Genomic DNA, 21,894 nt, shown 5'->3' with positions numbered 1-21,894 from the left:
TAAAGTCGTCATGTAACAAGATTCGTGTTGAAGTGAGAAGTGAGGAAATAGTGCAGTGTGTGCGTGAGCGCGTACCCGGCTGGCTCCAGACGGTCGCCACGTCCAGCTTGAAGCTGCCCAGCAGCTTGTTGGCGCGCAAGATGTTGCGCGACTGTAGCACCTGCCACACAACACAACTTGAGATTAAACTAAACGTAACAAACACCTAACGCACAAATAGGTATGTCGCTTAACTTCAAATTCGCGTAATTCATACTGGCTCAAGGTTGATTAGTGATTACATCATTATCCTCCTTGCGTTATCCCGGCATTTGCCACGGCTCATGGGAGCCTGGGGTCCGCTTTGACAACTAATCTCAAGATTTGGCGTAGGCACTAGTTTTTACGAAAGCGACTGCCATCTGACCTTTCAACCCGAAGGGTAAACCAGACCTTATTGGAATTAGTCCGGTTTCCTCAAGATGTTTTAAATAAATCTCTTCGATAATAATCATAATAAATAGTTGATTATATACCCTCATTAATACATAACAATAGGCTACTTGAACCTTTTTTAAAGTCTGTCTTATATGATTAAGTACTGTCCAATCAACTGAAATAAAATATTACCATATTTTATTATGACTTAAAAACAACAAAAAATATTTTTAAAGTATACTTTTACGTAATATTTAAAGGCGAAAACAACACAGTCATGTTAATCTATAGATTATCTACCCAGCAAACATTCTAAGTGCTTTTACCCATGCTCTAGAATATATTACTAATTTAGGTAAAAATTACATCATACGCACCACATAAATTCACATCTCGTACATTTATACTTCTGGGTAAAAATATAGAGCCATTGAAACGTAAATTTCCCTTCATCAAAGCACCATAAGGTCACAAACTTAAAGGTTGATTATGAGCAAAATATAAGGTAAAATTAACTTCGAAACTCGACCAATTGTTCATATTTACTTGTACGTCCATATTAGGTGTATATGCGACGTAATTTTTTCTTAAACTGGGGACCTTTAGGTTATCGATTTAAGTCGCTTTTGCTACCAATTTCGTAGTAAATATTACCTTCTTGAGAGACCAAATTTAGACCATAAAGTTATAAATACTTTAAAGGTACTAATATTACCATAAGGTTTCATTTAGATTTACCTAATAGTCAAATTAACCCTAAAAAATAACCAATAAGTCGACGTTTGCGAGGCGACCTCAGATCAAGTTATTTTTACTCACAAATAAGTCATTTCTCCGTGAAATAGGACGTATATACTCCATAGTTATTTCGGTTTTTTAAATCAAAAGTTGTGTTATGTTAACAATGGCCAAAGAGAAAAAAAATATAGACATTACAGTAGTTATTATAGGAAGATTAAGAAGGCTAAGGCTAATTATAAGGACGTTCAGAGTGAAACATCAGAAGAAATAAATTGTGAATTGGCTTCTACATCCGGTTTTCAAGGAGTATCTACTTTGTGTGTTTCTTCTCTTCTGATCCTGATACCACACACACAAGCAAGGATTTTTTGCCATCTGATAATATAGATGAGAAGAGCGACGATGAAGAAATCTGTTCAAACAAGGAATCAGAAAATGAAGATTCTGGAGATGAGTATGTGACAAATAAAGATTATTTAAATATGAAACTTGTGGAAGACCTAAGAGAATGGACAGTACAGCACAAACCCACCAAGTCATCTTTAAACGACTTGTTAGCTGTACTGAGTAAATATGGTTTTAAATTGCCTAAAGACGGGCGAGCTCTACTGAAGACTGACGATGTCTTTATAGAGCCAATGGGCCAAGGAAAGTTTTGGTACCAAGGCGTAAGCAATTGCTTAAAGAAATCTTTATCGGATATGGATTTAAATGCAATATCCAGTATTGAACTAATGTTCAACGTAGACGGCATGTCGTTGTTTTTCATTTTTGTCATGAGACCACCTGGAGTCTGCTTTGAAATGAAATGAAATGAAATATGAAATGAAATATTTATTTTCCAAGTAGGCATATTACAATGCGCTTATGAACGTCAAATAAAACTACGCCGGCTCTAACCCTACGCCTCAGCCTCGAGAAGATTTCAGTCCCCTCTCAGTTGGAGGAGGGTATCCACTATGGGACCGGCAAGAAACTCGGCGGGCCACTTCTTTTCAAATCATTACATCTTATAATTAACATGCATTAAAAAACAAGATACAATTTAATAAGCAAAAGTATTCATAAAAAAATATATATTAACACAAGAAATTATACAAAGTACAAAGCTATTATGATTATTAATAAGAGATGTTAGAGATATATAGAGTCTCTAAGTGTCAAAGTACATCTAAAAAAAATTATACATGAAGAAAAAAAAAATAATCAACACATTAAAAAAGAGCTTTACTACGTTTTCCAAAGATTGAAACGCGAACTTCCTTTGGAAGTCTGCCGTTCTTGATATTCCGGTCCAAGACATTTTTGTCATTAAATCCCTGGTCATAATTTGTTCCGCCATTTTTTTGCCAAGAATGTTTCTCCTCTTCCTTGACCATCAGCCCCAACAAAAGAACTGAAATGCTTTACCTAAAAAGAAAAAAACTTATTAGTGGGTAGTAGTTACATACAGCGACTCATATTATACACGGTGGAACATGAGGAACCCGAAAGATTTTAACTAGGCATTTCTGGGCAGCTGGGTCGAGCGCTGGCAGTGCAAATCGCCGCGTCAAAATACAGGAAACAGTGTGAATTTCACGAAAGTTATTCTAGAAAACTATTAAAAACTAAGTGCATGGTCGTAGAAAAAGTATTGTATGCAACGGTGTTTAACTGAGTCAAAAAATACTCGTGGCGTCTTTATTAACAATTTTCGGCTTCGCCTCAAATTGTTACCCACGCCACTCGTCTTTTTTGACCTCCTTTAAACTCCGGTTGCATAAAATACTATTACAATGGGGTAACATTTTAGTCCTAAAATGTGATTAGGAATGCGCTGATAAAATTATTATATATTATAAAATAAAGCGTTTTGATAGCATAGCGTATTATTAGACTTTTGTTAACCGGGATATAGACCGTGATTACCTTTATGTTTTTTGTTAATACATATAAGTCTAATGAAAATAACCGTAAAAAGATGGAAAAATTTACGCTTCCGGCGGGACTTGAACCCGCACCCTCTGCATTCCGTGCAGTGCTCTTAACCAATTGAGCTACGGAAGCCGCGCCGGACCTCGCAAATTTCACCTAATCTTGAGCGTTGCGAGGGTTTCAAGGCACGAAGGCCCCTTGTAAAACAAATAACTATTAATCTTCTCTTCAAGAAGTTTTTTGATTTATAAATTATTAAATTACAACGGGACTTAATCGCGTAAAACTTACGTTTATTTTAATTTAGATATGGAGAAATTACAGGTAAATTGATTTAAACTAACACGATTTACACTCATAATTTTAGTAAAAGTAAGTGTTTACGCGATTAAGTCCCGTTTAGTTCTAAAATTATAGGTAAATTACAGTACTTACTCAAGACTCTGCGTCGGTGTCCGCATTTTGGAAGGCTTTCTCCCATTCCAACGCCTCTTGATATGTACTGATGCCGCATTTCTTTGGAACACACTTGTACTTCGTCCAGTGTGGTTCCGGATAACTTTCCGCATCTTTCTGTAGCCGGCTCACCATCGTAGGAGGCCACGACAGAACACCGTTCTCCTCCCATGCTGAAGGGCAAAGCGTTATTTCCAGTCCCCTTCGGGACGGGGTGGCCACTGTCTTATATGACATATTGCAATAATAAAAACCTAAAACCAAAATTGGAGTCAATTAAAAATAAATATTTATGTAATTTTATTACATACACGCGTGAAGCACGTTGATATGTTTTAAACTAAGCAAACATTCATCAAATCAGGTATTATGTTGATCCCTAAAAACACCCGAAAACGTTTCAAAATCAATTATCACATATAACTTACCTATTGGGAAACCACTATGCGTAATATTTATCTTTGGCACGTCTAATCGTTAGCACGCAACCTACGTCCGCGCTGTCAAACAAAATACTGTCTTGCGACACGATGGTCGAAGCATTAGTCATGATGGCGGTCGTTTTGACCTTGTATGGTTACTCGACACCATTAGGTCGTAGAATTAAGTGTATATTACGTAAAATTGACTTAAATACCATTACGTCGTATTTTTAGGTATATTTAACTTCTTAGTCGAGCCGACATTTTGTTTTCTTACAATCAGACGGTGTTATTGTAAATTGCATATTATAGGTATGTTGTAATATTAAAACGATAACATTTAACGGTGTTTTTATTGTCATTTATATGATAAAAATATATATAGTTAAGTTAATATAATTACAAACACCGAACACAAAATTACGAAACCTATTTACAAGCAATACATACTATTTATGAGCTTTAAAATAACTAATACTTAAGTATTTCGAAAGCCCATCAGTACTTTTGAATAAAAACCTAACATACTGCACGAGAAATTTTTCAGCGCACAAGATTTCATCGTATAATTCCTGCGTAATCGACCTAAATAGATAATTAGTTTACGTAAAGTAATGGCCGCCATTCTCGTTGCAAAACTCAAGTTAGATTTTTAGCCAGACATTTTTTGTGAGCGAAAAGAAAATACTCTCGTAATATGTTTGTCTCTTTCTTTGCATAATACCTCGTAAAAAAATAACCTTTTTTAGTAATTTAATGGTAAAAACCACGTTGAAATAACGTTGAAAAATGGTAAGTCTTACCAATTTAGTACATTACAACCCATGGCACGTCGTGTCGACGTCGATTCCACGTCGCAAGAATCACCTAAGTGGCGACCATTAGGTCGCAATTACTTAAATTACGTGGAGTCGACGTAGCCGGCACGTGCTTTTTTTCCCCACTTTGGTCGACTCCACGTGGATTCGAGGTCGATTCGAGGTAACTCATTTTGGTCACTGTCAGATTTGCGACCTATAATAGGTAGTTTTATCGATATTTTTACCTAAAATGTTTGCTGGGTATGCATCAGGTCATTCGAAAACAACATTTTCTGACTTTTTAAGTATGAATAACGCATAAAGTTCAATATGTCAGTGATTGTTTTGGCATGCAGTAAGGTTCGAATTCGATGACGTCACTACATCGCTGACAGCGTTTTCGGTGGCGAAAATAAATCAAAAATTAAACACATTTTTAATCGAAAATATGTAGTCATTATACAATTTTAATACCCAAAATCTATAAATATTGTTTTTTTATGTCAAATACTACAGAAGACAATAATTTATTGTGCCCAATTTGATATGAGTCTAGTAGCCTATTGCTAAAATCCCTTCTGCTTTTTCTAAGACAGGTAAAACATAGGATGTATAAGTACCTACGTATCGTAAATGTAGGTACCTACAGATGTAGTGCGAAAAGGGTTTCCATCGTATTTCTCCGGAAACGTTCGTATTTGTCATGCTAATTCAATCAATGTCAGTACAGTACATCTTGTACTGAGACTGACTGAAATAGCAAGACACGTTCGTACGTTTCCGTAACAATACGAAGGCAATTCTTTTCGCACTACATCTGTAAGTACTTACCTACTCGTCTAGTTGAAACAATGCACCGGCGAATGTGTCGCAATACAACACAGCACACTGGCCACCGGGCCGGCTCGCATGTGAGCTGACACGCCAACACGCCACTCCATCACTTTGTGTTTCCCGTGCCTGCATGAGACTCTTGTATGAACGCCCATTTTCATTATCGGGTGCATGACATGCATTAAAAGATTTTTTGCATAATAGTAACCAACATTTTGTTATTAACTACAGAACGGAAACGGGAAATGGGTCTTTACTTGTGTTGTAGACTGGCGTCGTCGGCTGATAATCAAAATTGATAAGGTTATATGTATGTAAGTGGTATAGACCCGAGCTGTTCATAAAAGTTAGATTTTTGTCGAATTTATAATTATTATAAGACCTTGGACTAACTTCAATTTTATGGACATAGCTATGGCACACCTCGGACACTGGCGATCAAATATATGAAAGAGGCGCGTTCCTAGCACACAGCTCGTGTAGGTGAACGCGAACTATGCTTGTATTTATGAGTGACAGGCCGACATGTATGATACATCGACTTAATATATAATTATAGGTATTTTTCATAAGTCCGTTTTCACATTATCCGATCCGATATCGGATGTCGGAAGGATTTTAATGGAAAAAATCCAAGATGGCGCCTGTAATGTAAGGGATATCGGTCCGACATCCGATATCGGATCGGGTAATGTGAAAACGCACTTACTATTGAAGGAGAAACTTTTTTAGAGGAAAAGGGACGCTCATTCCTCTTAAGAAACTTTAAAATGTTGACGTTTGGATATTATGAAACTATTAAGTAGATAGGGTTTCCTCAGCAACTACTAAGTAAAATGAACTAGCAGAACTTCGTATCTTGAAGCACAAAGTTCGAAGAGAGCTTTCTGACAATATCTGCACTTGGCGGCTTCTGCTTATTTGCGGGTTGCGCCGGCAGTGTTTATATTATAGGTAGCTAATGTGTACTTAGCTATTGCCCACGATTTCGCTCCCGTCCCGTGGATTGATGTTTTCCGATGTAGATCCAGAGCGCATCCCGCTTTGTATGCAGGGGAATGTCACATGGTCAGTTTGTACCCAGCCTAGGCTCCAGGGGGCTGGCCAACCTATAGGACCCAGGGTAGACATGGCCCCGTCCACACCACCCTGGGTCCGCGTGATCAAGGTGGATTTTATTTAGCACTGAAATTGCTTTTACGTAGTGTTTTGCGTATTCCAATTTCAAGTCTGTAATCAAATCATCCCCGTTACAAATTTTCATCTCCCTTAGAACTCCGTTAAGGGGTGGTTTGAAAAACGCTGATTTCCTGTTTTTTTTTATGAAACTACCTTCAAAAAAGTTTTAATTACGTCCCTAACTTCAAGAAAAAACCGGCCAAGAGTGTGTCGGGCCACGCTCGGGTTCCGTGTTTTTATTTTAAAAACTGTTCAACCTATCAAGTTCAAAATAATTTGTTTATATTTTTTTACATATGGACCATATGTAAAAACAGAACTCCCGGTCACAAGTTTTGACGATCTGGATCCGGTGAATAAGACTTACTTCTCTATAACACGTAAAATTGTATACTTACAGCTATATAGAAATTTTATTTATTTATTTCTAGTATGGCTGTACCGTTTCTCTACTTAAATATTTAAAATGTTGAACTTAATATTCGTTGGCATTTAATAGTAAGTAGTCCATAAGGATATGGGAATATAATTCAGGAAGATGTTTTTTAGATCTCAACATTATTTGACACAGTAGGTATGCATTATTTCAAAATTGACTGTAAGTATAGGTAATATTTACCTTATACCTAGTAATATAGAAAGTAAAAAAAAATACCATTGAAACAGCGTTCTAAGTTTACTACCTCTCGCAGATATTATTTTAAAAATGATGAACTTTATGAAAAAATGCAATTTAATATCTTGCCTTTCATTTAATTAGGGCATAGCCCCGTGGAACGCAATTTATCGTAATGGACGGGTAAGTCGTTTTTGTTGATGATTTTTCCTTATTAGGACATTTCAGAACTCTACTTTGATGTCATAGTGCCATAGTTGTTATGAGTTTGTTTTATGTAAATAAGTAGATAGGGGCAACATGGCATGATTTATTTATTACTAACACATAACCTATTACCACAGAATATATAATAGTACAAGTACAGAAGGCCCACTACTTTGATGTTCACAAAATGCCGCCTTTTTAAATACCTACAAAATTCTTATAAAGAAGCGAGCCGCACGTGCGCGGCGTCCGGCGATAGGGTTACCTATGGATTAAAACGAATAAACTCACATACAATGTTATACTATTATATTCAAGTCTTGGGTACTTTCTGTATTTATATATTGTTGTTCAAGTTCCAACACATTACAAGCCTTATTGAACTTTTCCGTGGGACTTAATCAGTGGTAGATCTGTGTAAGAATGTCCTATGGTATTTATTTTATTCATGATGTCTATTTATCTAACCTATTATTAGCCATTCAACACGCGGACATCGCATATGAACCTTAAAAAAACTCGCGACGTAAAGTAACAATAGAAAGTGCGAACGGGCATTTCGTGAGAACGCGCGCCACCCCTGAGTAGGCCGCGAACTCGCGGCCGCTAGGATGTACTTGTAGCGCGGCGATAGAATCGCGGAGTGAGCCGCCCCTGGCTCTGCTTCAAATCGACAATGTTAGATGAGGCAACGAGTAGGATGATATAAGTATGAATAAGTTATTGTATTGACGCATGAGGGTATTCCCGAAGGCACCACAAAGGGTGAACGTTACTGCATGGTCAGAACAGGTACATTGTTTAACCGAGGTGAGAGGTGAGGCTGCTACTGTTACGAAGTTGATGGATTCAACACTAAGTATCACTACATCACCACAGTATAATAAAGAGTACTATCGTACAGTATGGCCACTCCCGCTCCCCACTGAAAGTGCCGCCCACCCCCTCTCGGTTACCTCACAGTTACCGCCTGTCAAAAACGCGAACAGTCGATCTGTCATATCTCACTCATACAATCATGGTACGCGTTCACCTACACGAGCTTAGAATGTGTGCTAGGAACGCGCCTCTTTCATATATTTGATCGCCAGTGTCCGAAGTGTGACATCACTAAGAATGACATTTCTATCTTTGGTAATAACAAGCTGGGACGAGATACGCCTTTCAATATTTAGTTATAATAAAATACTTACGTATACGAGTAAGTGGCGTTCCATGCCTATGATTCATCGGCAATTAATTGAATTGCAGATGAAAACGTTCTTAATGCATTAATGAACCATAATATGAATCATATTCTGCAATACCAAAGTGAGATATTTAACCTTAGGTACAGCGGGGCAAATCTCGACTGGGGGGCAAATGTAACTTGTCCATTTTTCTATGTTTTACAATGTTTGCATTATTAAATAGAGTGTCCACCGGTTATATATGGTAGGCGTGTTCAGTGGATACATGTAGATTTCATCATCATAGTGTAATAATGAAAAAAATGGATCAGTTACAATTGCCCCCCAGTCGAGATTTGGCCCGCTCTACCATGTCATTAATTAGGTACCGTCATTTCTTCATCATACAACTAACTTTTGAACACTAGTCTGAACAGTGTGATGTTACTGGTTATATTGTAGGTACCTATATGTTATAATTCGAGTAACTACATCGTTTATACGCTCGAAAAGTCCCCTGTTCTTGAACTTTTCTACTTTGGGTGGTAGCTTGAGTGTCACTAAAGTAAGTTTTATAACTTTGGAGCTATAGGAGTTTGGGATAGTTTGTTCATAACTATGACGTGTTTTCGGTAAGCGATGTGCTGTCAGCCCAGCCGCCCGCCGCCGCCCACTCCGCCCGTCCGTCGCGGAATGCGGTGCGAGTAGTCGAAACAAACTTACATTAATGCCGCAAGGACGAGCTGGTGGCGGCGGCGCGCGCGCGCCGCGGCCTGACCAGCGCGGATGCCGGTCTCCCGGGCCATTAGTAAACTGAACATATTTGCTAAAATCTTTGAAAAGATCATATACAACAAAATTACTTCTACTTTCACTCAACACATTGCGCTAAGTCAACACGGTTTTGGTCAGGGTCGGAGCGTAGATACTAATCTCCTTACATTTACCGATTTTATCATTAACAGAATATCTTCTGGAGATCAGGTGGACGTCGTGTATACCGATTTTTCTAAATGTTTTGACAAAATAAATCACAATCATATGCTTAGAAAACTCTTTGAGCTCGGTATACACGGCGACCTCCTCAGATGGATAAAATCCTATCTATGCAATCGTAGCCAAGCAGTTGCTTTAAAGGGTTTTACCTCATGCTTCCTTCCTATATCTTCCGGAGTACCTCAGGGGTCTCATCTAGGTCCGCTATTTTTTATCTTATATGTTAATGACATGGCAACCTGTTTCCGGAACTCTGAACATCTCGTCTACGCTGACGATACTAAAATATACAAAACTGTATCCTCGGAGGCAGATTGCCATGCATTACAGCACGATCTTGATAACTTTTCCCGTTATTGTTCTGAAAATCATCTTTTTTAAATACTGAAAAATGTTACGTAATAAGCTTTAATCGTAAACACGATCCTCTCATTTTTAATTATACGTTTTCAGGGAATAATATAACTCGGGTATCCTCAGTCAGAGATTTGGGTGTTACTCTGGATTCACAATTAAATTACAATTTACATATTGATAATATCTGTAATCGAGCGTATAAAAGATTAGGTCTGATTCTTAGGATTGGCCAGCCCTTCAGGCGGCCCAACACTTATAAACTATTATTTTTTTCGTTTGTTAGGAGCATTTTGGAGTTTGGTTGCGTTGTCTGGACGCCGCAGTACCAGGTCCATATTGATCGACTGGAAAGGATCCAAAATATTTTTCTCAAGTCTCTGTGTTACAGAACTGGTAATTATTTCGAACGAACTTCGTCTGCTGCAAAGCATTTTTGTGTCCCTTCCCTTAGTAGTCGTAGGCATTATTTAGATGCAATGTTTTTATTTAAAATTCTTAAAGGCGTGATAAAGTGTCCGAACCTTTTAGACTTAATTACTTTCAGTTGTCCGCGACACCCCCTACGTCCTAGACCTCTATTTCATATTAGTTTTGCTCGTAAAAATTACTCAAAGCACACTTTTTTTCAGACGAGTCCCTAGTTATTATAATAAGTATCTATTTGACATTGATCCTTTTAACACTTCTTTGTGTAGTTTGAAAATTTTACTCAAGCGAAAAGTGTTTTAGATTTAGATTTAAAAACACTAGTATTACAAATAAAATACCTAAGTGCCTAAGTGTACATTTTTGTTCGGTTTAATATGAGTAACTAATATTTACCTCCTCTAATTAAATTAATTATAATTGTATCCGATCGTAGTAAAGAAAATGTATTTAGTATTTAGTCTAATGACTGTAAAATTTCTTAAGTATTACCTACTGTTCATGATTTCTTTTGCTTACCTATTAGCTTACATACCTAATTTTGTTAGTATGTTAACAATCTTTATATTCAGTAATGAACCTCCAGGTCTTTTTTTATCCAAATTACTTAGTACCTAATATATTGTAGTACACCAACTCATTTTGTTTATGTGACTGTTTGTGTTCTAAATAAAAAAAAAAAAATGATCTTTGAATTTCTTGATTATCCTTTTAAGTAATGCCTATTAATTTGCAACCATTTTTTAATACAAGGATTGCTTTCTTATGGTCTTCTTATAAAAAAAAGCAAAAAGCGTTTAACGCCCTGCGCGTGCAATACAATGACGCGTTCAGGGTACTATTGCGGCTGCCGCGGTACTGCAGCGCGTCTGGCATGTTCGCGTCCTAGCCGTCGTTGCAGGTAGGTGGGACAGTGGTTTAATTAAACACTGGTCTCAGCTACATTTATGTCTAGGTTCTAAATTAGTAATTTAAGATACTAACATTAGTTTATAAGGTTTATCTCTGTAAAATTTATTAACAAACTTATGGACCTAAATAGTCTGAAATAAATGCATTTTTTTTTATAGTAAAGTTTTGATAAATAACAATAAATAACAATAACAATAACAATATTTATTTTCAAGAAGTACAAAATCGAGAAACATATGCAACTGAACTTACATAACTTAAGAAAATGCTTGCGACTCGTTACCTACTATATACGGTAAATAGACCATACACAACCTTTAACCATGGTGCAATAAATTATATTGTCATTATAATTTATGATTATGATTTATGTTGAATTCACTAACCTATGTATCTTGTTGCAAGCAACGACCATTATACGCAGTTATATATTATAATAACATCAAATATTTAATACTTATCCTTTAAGTACTTAGATACGGAATCAGGAAACCCTAAGCGGATCTACTAGGTACATATTTTTGTTATAAAACTATGAACTCAAAAACTTACCGACAGAGTGATGATCTTGTCGAACAGCATTATTGGAGGCATGTGGAAATCAAACACGAAATACTGAAACAAAAGTCAAATGTTACTTTTGCATAAATTATGAAATCTAGTACATTTTTTTTTCACTCTTATTTATTAACATATTGGCCTTTACCCGCGACTTGTTAAATTTGAAAATTGCGGAATACTCCATACAAACTTCCACATTTTAGGAAAGTGGGGGGTTTACTCCAAAGATTACAAAAGTCATAAAATAATTTTTATTTGTTTTTCCATCAAAAATGAGTGGTTAAATTGTTTCGGGGTATTCAGGTCCAATGTGTTTGTTTTATTAAACTTGTGTGTGTTTTATTAAAAGTGTGTGTAAGTTTAGTATGGATTACCGTAAAGAAGGATTTTAAGCTGCTTTAATCTGACTAATTGGATTGATTTTCAATTTGATAAGAAATTTGTTTGTATTAAAATGAATGGTGCTAAATTCTAATCGTAGTATATTATATTATATTAGTTATAACATAAAGGGAAAGAATAAAGAGTATAATTGAATCTTAAAACTTTACTGTTGATGTCTTAGTTACAACTGCAATAACATACTTAGGTACTTTAATTAAGCTGTAAGAAACAATCGAGCAAGCAAGCGTGCGTACGCCGCGCCGGGAGTAGGCAACATAGTGAAAAGGTTTATTCTACCTACGTACATAGCTGACGTATCACATCATTTCCGTGCGTATGTACTATCAGCTGCAAAAGTGCATGGAGAAATTATGAATGAATTCATTGATATATTCGCCATGCACTTTTGCAGCTGATAGTACAATATGTTAAAGGTAAATGAAAGGACATTTTTAGATATTGCCATAATTAATTTAATTATATTAATCCTCATGCTTTTAAATCAGTACCCATACAATAGGTATTCGTAGCGGCAAGTAAACAAATTCACTCGGGCAAATATTTACTTAGGATTAAGCATTATGTCAGAGCGAGTATCATAAATTACACGGAGTCGAGAGTGAATTTAAAATGAACCCCGGGTTGTTACTGCGTGCGAGCTGTTTTCACACAAGCTAACTAAATGGGTTCTACAAAAGGGCGTTTCACAAAAGCCGCGCAATTCCGTTTCCGCAGTGCTCAAATAGGTTTGGCTGTTTGACATTATCGATGCCAATCTATTTTTAGAAACATGGAAAAAATAGTTAGAACGATCGTACGTATGAACAACACCGACTGTACTTTGATACGTTTGATAAGTACGTTGATAGGACTATTTTCATGCTTTTTAGACCCTTTCACTATCATGTACCTATGGAATTGAACGAACTAAGTAACTAAGTTATGAAATCGTTTGTTGGACCCACCTAAGAACATTTGAACGAAAAATATATAATTCATACATTCCACCTCGTGGTTATCGCATTCATACTTTCAAAATAACACATAATGACATAAGACAGACGGGAACGTAACATATACTCGTACTATGCCCGCGCCTACCTCATGAACTCCTCCCTCATGAAATTTTGAGAGTCGAGACTGAAAGTCAGGCTTTGAAAGGGAAAATATAAGCTTTGCGGTTGCGGTACTGTACTAATTTCCTGCGTCCATCAAGATTTTAAGGGTCTCACCTCGTTGTAATAGCCGTAATAAGGGCAGTTGGTGGTCAGGCTATCTCACCTCGTTGTAGTAAGGGCAGTTGGTGCTCTCCTTGACGCTGGTGTACTTGCGGCTGTCGCCGACCTGCACGCAGACGACGGGGTCCATGTTGAGGCCGGCCAGCTGCCGCGCCTCGATGACGGTCACGCACACCTGGAAGTCGGCCGCCTTCAGCGCCGACGCTCCCGCCGTGTCCAGGGCGCTGCGGCTACATTCAAACCATTTCAACTTACAACCTGTCATAATTTCATCTTATTCGCTCACACATCTTGCTACTTAGTACGTACGCGCTTAGTTATATTTTGGTAGGTACAGGTGAGAAATTGTTTTTCCCCTCACTAGCTCGGAAACACGTGTTTTGTCCTTTAATACCAGCGGGTAAAAACGCATTTTATCCACTAGTGAGTAAAGTAATTTGACCTTGAATAAAGTCAAATTAACTGCTTTAAAATTGATAAAAGTAAGTGAATCTAGTAATTAAGATGATTTACCACCTGTGGAACTACTGGAAGCAGTGATAAACGCATTTTTTGCGTTGTAGTTTCCTCGCTATAGTGAGGGGAAAAGTTTTGTGTTACACTCGGGTGCAAATGTATTTCTCGTGTGTTAAAAAACTCGCAAGTTCAGGATTCTATTCTCGAACCACTCGCTTCGCTCGCGGTTCAAATATAGTATCCTTTCACTTGCTCGTTTTTCAATTCCACACTCGGCGTTAAAATACAACTTTGCCCCCTTGTATAACAAATAACTATTCTTATACTTAAGCGTTAAGTGTTTTCTAATTCAGCATGGGATTCTTACAGATAAGCGAGTACCAGATAAACAAGTAGTTTGCACAATTTAGTCTTAAATGCTATTTGCGCTTTTAGATTTATAACGAATGTTACATTTATATTTTTATTATACCCTGTACATACATTTATATTTATTTCCTTGTGTTTTTAATATTACTTCCTAGCGTCCGGCGTCCGGTGGTACGTAGTGAATAAATCACACGAAATCTCGCTTATTGGATTCTATTTACCTATATTGATGATTAATGTTTTACATGTCCTAACCACCGATATAATTTATCGTAAATTATGTGTTGTAACATATTAACAAAAAATTAATGTGCAACTGGTTTCTCTACTTTTCAATGCCGCTACAGTAGGTACCACAAATGCACACATTGCCCCACGCTTCATGAGCGCGCATATACCTGTCGCAGTAAGATAGATAAAGCCGTTATATAGTTATAACCCTAGGAATATAATTATACGTCGTAACATAGTTAAACGAAAGCGATTAATTGCTATCTTACTAGGAATATAACTATAATACTAAACTAGTTTAGTCATATAGTTATATGACTGGATTCAGTTTAGTGAAATGATTGTAGACAGGAGTGCAGCGGTGCAGCGGAGGTATAGTTATAACCCTAGGGATATAAGGGAGCGATTGAGAACCATCTTACTAGGAATATAATTATAATACGGTATTTAAAATTGCAAACGGGACTTAATCGCGTATTACTATGTATTAAGTCCCGTTTGCAATTTTAAATATGTGTAAAAATCGTGAAAGTTTAAATCAGTGTTTTATAATACGTATAGCGGGACGATTTGGAATAACAACATCGTCACTGACGTTAGAACAAAGTTTATTTTGTATCGATCCGAACATAGTACACAAGGTTTGGTTACTAAACAAACGAATCCAAGCTATATTAGTTAAAACGTAACAGTTAGGGCATGCTCCCGGTATTTCCCGGTTCTTGATTTCCCGGGAAATCCCGGTAATTTAATCGCGGTAAGCAAATTTAAACCCAACATTCAAAATGACAAGGTTGTAATTAGGTACGAGTTCAATTTGTTATGACTTATGATAAACATTAAGATTAAACTGACAAACAACGTCAAACTCGTATAACGGAAAAAGTATCGTCCAAGTAACCAGCCAGTATTAATACCCCTAAATACTGAAAAAGGTAAGCAACCTCTAGCAATGCGATATACACAATGTCGCATTACGAATACAATAGAATGGGCACGTAAAAAATAACTAATAATACAAATTAAACAAAAAATATTACCCCCATCAAGATATAGCTCAATCGATTCTACTCTCGATTCTGAACAAACTGATTTCAGGTTTTTAGTGTTAAGTGAAACACGGTGTATAACTATATTACTTAACTAGATACGTATTATAATTATATCCCTAGACTAAGTTTAATCCAGTGATATAATTATATAACTAAACTGGTAACGTATTATAATTATATTCCTAGTAAGATGGTAAGGAATCGCTTTCGTTTAGCTATGTTACGGCATATAATTATATCCCTAGGGTTATAACTATACCTCCGCCGCACCGCCGCACTCCTGCCTACAATCATTTCACTAAACTGGATCCAGTCATATAACTATATGACTAAACTAGTTTAGTATTATAGTTATACTCCTAGTAAGATAGCAATTAATCGCTTTCGTTTAACTATGTTACGACGTATAATTATATTCCTAGGGTTATAACTATATAACGGCTTTATCTATCTTACTGCGACATACCTACAGGGTGCCCGGTAATTAACACTTTCGCTACCAAGAACCCGACTGTCGGGCACACCGCTCGTAGAAGCGTAGCCGATTACATGGGTTTCCCCGTATGTAGCGAAAATGTCGTAGCGCCGCGTAGAGCCCGGTTTCGAAAGTGTTAATGGACCTTTTAACCACCAAGAGGGCACCTTATACTGGTCCAGAAAATCGACTTTAAGGTTTAGTAAAAGTCGCCTGGTTTTCGAGATTTTCACACTTTTTAAAATTTTAATGGATATTAATGGACAACCTTTTAACCACCAAGAGGGCACCTTATACTAGTCCAGAAAATCGACTTTAAGGTTTAGTAAAATTCGTCTGGTTTTCGAAATTTTTACACTTTTTAAAATTTTAATACTACCTAAAATTTTAAAAAGTGTGAAAATCTCGAAAAGGTTAAAAGGTTGATCATTAATTACCGGGCACCCGGTAGATTAACGTGCTACGAGCTACGACGAGAAGGTATGTAGCAAGAATTTTCATCGATGTTCATAATAACTTCTCAACCAAGACAGGAAAATTGAATTAGTGACTTAATTGAGTACTGTTATAAAAACGTGAGCAACCCTTATAAAAAAAAAAATAAGTTATTGATTTTATTATACTCAATATTAATTTAAGTACGTGGCACTGGCAAAGAGAGTCTGAGTCTGGAATGGTATATTATTTATTTAAGACGATATAGGGAGGGGTCAATTCTCCATACAAACGCTCTTGACTCTTTCTTCGCTGGTTTTTGAATTAATTATTATTTTTATCAGGGTCGGACCGTTTTGATTTTTTTAATATTCTTATTCTGGAGTATGTTTTTTTTCTAAAGTACGATAGCTCAAAATTTTCAAAGCAGTTAATAATTTTATACGGTTTTGTAGACTTAATGTTACCTATTAAACGAATTTAATCAAATAACTTTAATTTCTGGTGTTATAGTACGTAGTAACATTTATTGGGGATTCCCCAATAAACGTTTGTATACTGAATGTTAATCGAATTAAAATGTAGGTACGTTATTGTTATTGAAACACGTTACAACTCACGAAAAACCGTTATTGTCGATTTATTTGTTCATCTGAAAAAAAAACAGTGGTGCTCGGTGTTTTTTCATAATTCTGAAAAAAAAAACATTTGTTTTTTTCTGTTTGCAACCCTCGGCGGGCTAGGTGGCTCCTTTCCATTTTAGTATTTTCGCTTCTGTAGCCTCTTAAGTGTTAACTACCTCTAAATCGCATAAATAAAGATAACTATTATGAGACCACGGCATACTTTTGTCTGACACGATAATATTGAAATTGATCTGTTGTAAAATAAGTATTTGAAATGCAAAGTTAAGCACCGAAAAATGGCTATAGATAAGATAAACCAGTGTTATAATAATAATAATAACCCAATACGAGCCAAAACATGCGTTTACGTGAATCATAAAATGTATGATGACTTGCTAATTCATGTTTCAGTACTCTTTCCTCTAAGGACGAAAGGGCGCTTTACATGTAACAGCGCACTCGACTCTTTGGTCGGGTGAAAGCCCGACGTTCAAGCGCCACGAGTGCAGCTATGGTTCTGGAGCTTGAACTGTGAATTATGTGTATACGTACATTTTGTTGAGCTTGGGTGTGTCGGTGGGCGAACGCGTGTCGACCAGCAGCTCGTCGGAGGACACGGAGGTCTGGCTTGGCGGGCGCTCGGGCTCCGGCGGCGGCTCCAGCAGCCCGCGCTCCTCGTCGCCGCCATCGCCGCCGCCGCCGCCGCCGCGCGCCCGCCCGCGCGCGCCCAGTCTCATCAGGCTGCGCACGCTCTTGAACGTCGACGGCCTTTTGCGATTACCCTCCGATATACTCACTACCTTTTCGGAACCCATGGAGAACCCTCGTCTGGAAAATACTTTGAGATAAGTGTCAACAGAAACCGAAATCAGTACTGTTATAATTAAAGTGCTTATTAACCGCCGCCCCAAATCTCAAGGAACCCGGTCTCAATTCGTCTTCATCTGTATTTTTTTTAATGTTTGTTATTCGATATCTTTTTCGTTACTGGACAGTTTTGAAAATTGTTTTTTTGATTGAATGTATATACATACAGATTGGTCCCATTTTTATCAGAACCTGGTTCTGATGATGAGATCCTGGAGAAATCGAGGGAACTCCTCAAATGTTAAAGGCATACAAATAGTGATTTTTGTTATTTTATAAGAACAGCATGCGTTTACGTCCAGAACAGTGACATTGGGTGCAGTGGAACCGCTGATGATGATCAGGACGGAACTCCTCAAATCTGAACGGCACACGTATAGTGACTTTGGTATTTTTATAAGAACAGCATGCATTTTCATTCAGAACAGTGACATTTAGTGCAGAAGAACTTCTGATGATGATCAGAAAGGAACTCCTCAAATCTGAACGGCACACTTATAGTGACTTTAGTATTTTTATAAGAACAGTATGCATTTTTGTTTAGAACAGTGACTTTTTGTGAGTCCATGAGGAAGCACACGTATAGTATCTTTTGTATTTTTATTAGAAAATCAAGGACGTACATTACAAATTTTACATTTGGTAAAGTGGAACTGCCGATGATGATCAGAACGGAACTCCTCAGCAAGCATAGCTCATGTTAGGAGATTCTTCTCTTTGTTATGTTTGTTAAGCATATTAAGTTTTAAATCAAATTTTGTCAAGCTCGATTTCTTATTATCGGATTCATGAGGAATTGAACTAGGGAATTCATTTGAATTCTCATCAAATAATAAAAGTTTTATCTTCAAAATAGTTAAAAAAAATACATTTCTACATAATCCAACATTCGCAAGTTTCATTCACCAGAACCCCAAAAGCGGCGGGTTTTTTTTCTTAAAAAATATTGAGGTAGATAATTAATAATGGATCTTGAAGACTTATTTTGTTTTAGATGTTCACAGACAGTTATACTTGTTTCAGTAATATCTATTAATTTTTTAGCTCGGAGACGCTGCAAAGACCAAAACAAATCGTTTAATGGATATTTCTATTGTGTTTCATTTGACACTGGTAAGACTCACCTTAGTATACGTTTGCCAACAGTCTTCAACTTGCGGGCTCGAGACTCGTCGCCCGAGTCTATATCGAGAATGGTTTCCTTCTTCTGTAAAGAGCGTTCCAACATGTCTATATGGCGCTGGATGTCTCCCAGGGCGTTTTCCTCGTCTACGTCGGAGTTGGCGGAGCTGTGCGCGGAGCCTGCTAGCGAGTCGTGCGCGGAGCCGTGCGCGGAGCTGTGCGCGGACGCGCGCATGGAGCCTACGTCGCTGATGCGGCTGACGGCGTCGTCGCTGAGCCCCGCCGTCGGCTCCACGGGCGCCGAGTAGAACACGTCCATGTCCACGAACACCTGCTCGGAAAAGTTTGCGAACTTATTTACTATCATACATAGTATCGTTATCTACATACATGTCGAGTACATTGTACCTATGTATATAGAAGTGAAAGGCTGGGTTTAAGTTAAGGTTTTTGTATGAAATTACTTGAACTGTTTTCGAAGAATCAAGACAGACTACCAGTTGGTGTGGTGAAAATCTAATACATTTAAATGAGCAATTCCTATATATTTATTTATTATGTAAATACCTACCTACCGGTGATCTCGGAGACAGCTCTAACGATTTCGCTGAAATGTGTTATGTGGGGATTTTCGGGGGTGAAAAATCGATCTAGCTTAGTCTTAGGTTTTTTATGTGTATTTCTTTATCTTTAACTCCGAGCGAAGCTCGGTCGCCCATGTCACTATTTATGTTTACAATAATACACAAACGCTGCATTAATTAGCGGCAGTCTCGTAGAAAAATATAACTTAACTTTATTATTCATCAACAAGAAATATATTTTTTTACAAGTTTTACAATGACATGCTGAGAGCATAATAGTTCTGGTACCCTATTGAAACTCATATAGCTCGTTGAAAGCAATAGGCACGAGAGCAATGAGCACACATCCCGTCCTTTTTGTTTTTGTTGTCTGAGCACGATATTGCGAACTCTGTACCTACTCTGTAGAGAGAGCGCTAAAGCCCATTTACACTAAAATACTTCCCAAGAAGGAAGGAAAAATCGGCGCAGGTTAAATGAATATTAGATACATTTTGTTATCATAATTAAGAACTAACAAGATTTCTTCAATTGTTACCAGAAGGTAGAAAAAGGCAATCAAAAATAAAGGAATAAAATTACTTTAACGGTACCTTACTGGTAACGGTCGCTGTTTCACAATTACAGAAAATAACTATAATATCGTGTAGTTAATAAAATGTTTTACGAGTAGTTATTTTAATTATTGTTGTTAAACAACAAAATAAAATAATGATTGTTTCGTATACATATAAAGCGTAGCAACTGGGCGATGTAAGACAAGTGGGTCAGCGCCCAGGCGTCACGCGCCAGGCCCCAGCCGGCACGCTGGGGGTTATCATCATTAAAATTCAGAGCGACTCGAGAGGCCGAACGCGCCTGTCTCTCGTGTCGGGTAATGTTCCGAGATAACAATCACTGCTCTCATTCCTAGGATAACACTACACTCTGCCGCTTGTAGGTACCAGGTACTCAGCGCGCGTACTTTTGGGTATGTCAACTTCACTTGACGTGTCTATTGTACGTTAATAAAACGAAAATAAATATTTCTTAGTTCCTAACAAACTTATTTAGGGTATTTGACCTGACATAATTCATAATTTCTACCATATCAACAATATAATGGAAGCAGATGTCGTTTCGTCGTGGGGTCGTTTAGTAGGTAGACTTGGGGCCTCGTTAGCCCTTAACAAGGAGCCCCACATAACCATTTGGGTATGTCCCCGTACATATGTAAGTGGTCCACTAAAGCCCGGAAGTCCTTTATAAAGGACAAATGTATCGTAACCCAAGCATGTTTGTGGTGACCGTAAGAAAATAGTGAATAACATTTGTTCTAGTGAAGTTTCTTGTACTTCATGTTTTATTAAACTATTAACGTCTAACAACATAATTACTTATATATTTATGTTTATATCTGTCGTTAATCAATGTTCTATAAAGAGTCACCAAATAAATAACTATAGATATTTATAGATATTTTAGGTATATAATTTCATCTCTTTACAATATTTATTATTCAATCAATTATGTGTTATCGTGATCTGATCCGGTTCCGGCAGAATATCAGTGCTGCTGCCTCAGGGCGTAGCGTAATACTGAGCCGTAACCCTTTTGTCTTGTTGCGACGCGCACAGTATCATAGTACGCTATGGTAAAAATCTGTGTAATTTCCTGTTTTCCAATTTGCTTATTATGTATTCTAATTCTTTTTTGTAACTTATTTCTTTTGTGTATTCTGTGTGTATTGTGACAAACAAATAAACGTATATCTATCTATCTATCTAACTATTTTTTAGAACATAATAAGATAATAATGAGGAATGCCACCCGATTCTCCCACTGTCTGCGATACCTACATTATTATATTATGTTCTCATCTTAATATTAGTCTCCACTGAATAGGTAGGGATCCCACGAAAACTAAAATAATAAACCAGAGTGTTCCTAATACAATGAGAAGCGAGAAGGAATATATATGCTCGCTGTCTAATGTCTTTTGGGCGCAGCGGAATCACGCTCCCCTAAAGCCTACCGCTTCGATGTGGCAGCTGCCAGTTTAAACA

General features: G+C 37.2%; 1 protein-coding gene and 1 non-coding gene across 2 annotated transcripts in view; both read right to left on the bottom strand.

The window, feature by feature from the left end:
- The window catches only part of LOC125241093 (otoferlin-like), an 82,050-nt gene that overhangs the window by 24,367 nt on the left and 35,789 nt on the right, over positions 1–21,894 (bottom strand). Inside the window, exons 4-8 of the mRNA XM_048149408.1 lie at positions 19,268–19,596; positions 17,829–18,104; positions 13,676–13,862; positions 12,002–12,064; positions 76–160 (exon numbers count right to left, since the gene is read on the bottom strand). Coding sequence (XP_048005365.1) covers positions 76–160; positions 12,002–12,064; positions 13,676–13,862; positions 17,829–18,104; positions 19,268–19,596 — 940 coding nt within the window. The remainder of the gene's footprint in view (positions 1–75; positions 161–12,001; positions 12,065–13,675; positions 13,863–17,828; positions 18,105–19,267; positions 19,597–21,894) is intronic.
- Positions 3,135–3,207, bottom strand: Trnas-gga. Its single transcript has one exon. It is a non-coding gene; the product is annotated as a tRNA-Ser (tRNA).

Source organism: Leguminivora glycinivorella, chromosome Z (genome assembly GCF_023078275.1).
Source record: "Leguminivora glycinivorella isolate SPB_JAAS2020 chromosome Z, LegGlyc_1.1, whole genome shotgun sequence".
Taxonomy (NCBI): domain Eukaryota; kingdom Metazoa; phylum Arthropoda; class Insecta; order Lepidoptera; family Tortricidae; genus Leguminivora; species Leguminivora glycinivorella.
This window is presented reverse-complemented; position numbering and strand designations above follow the sequence as displayed.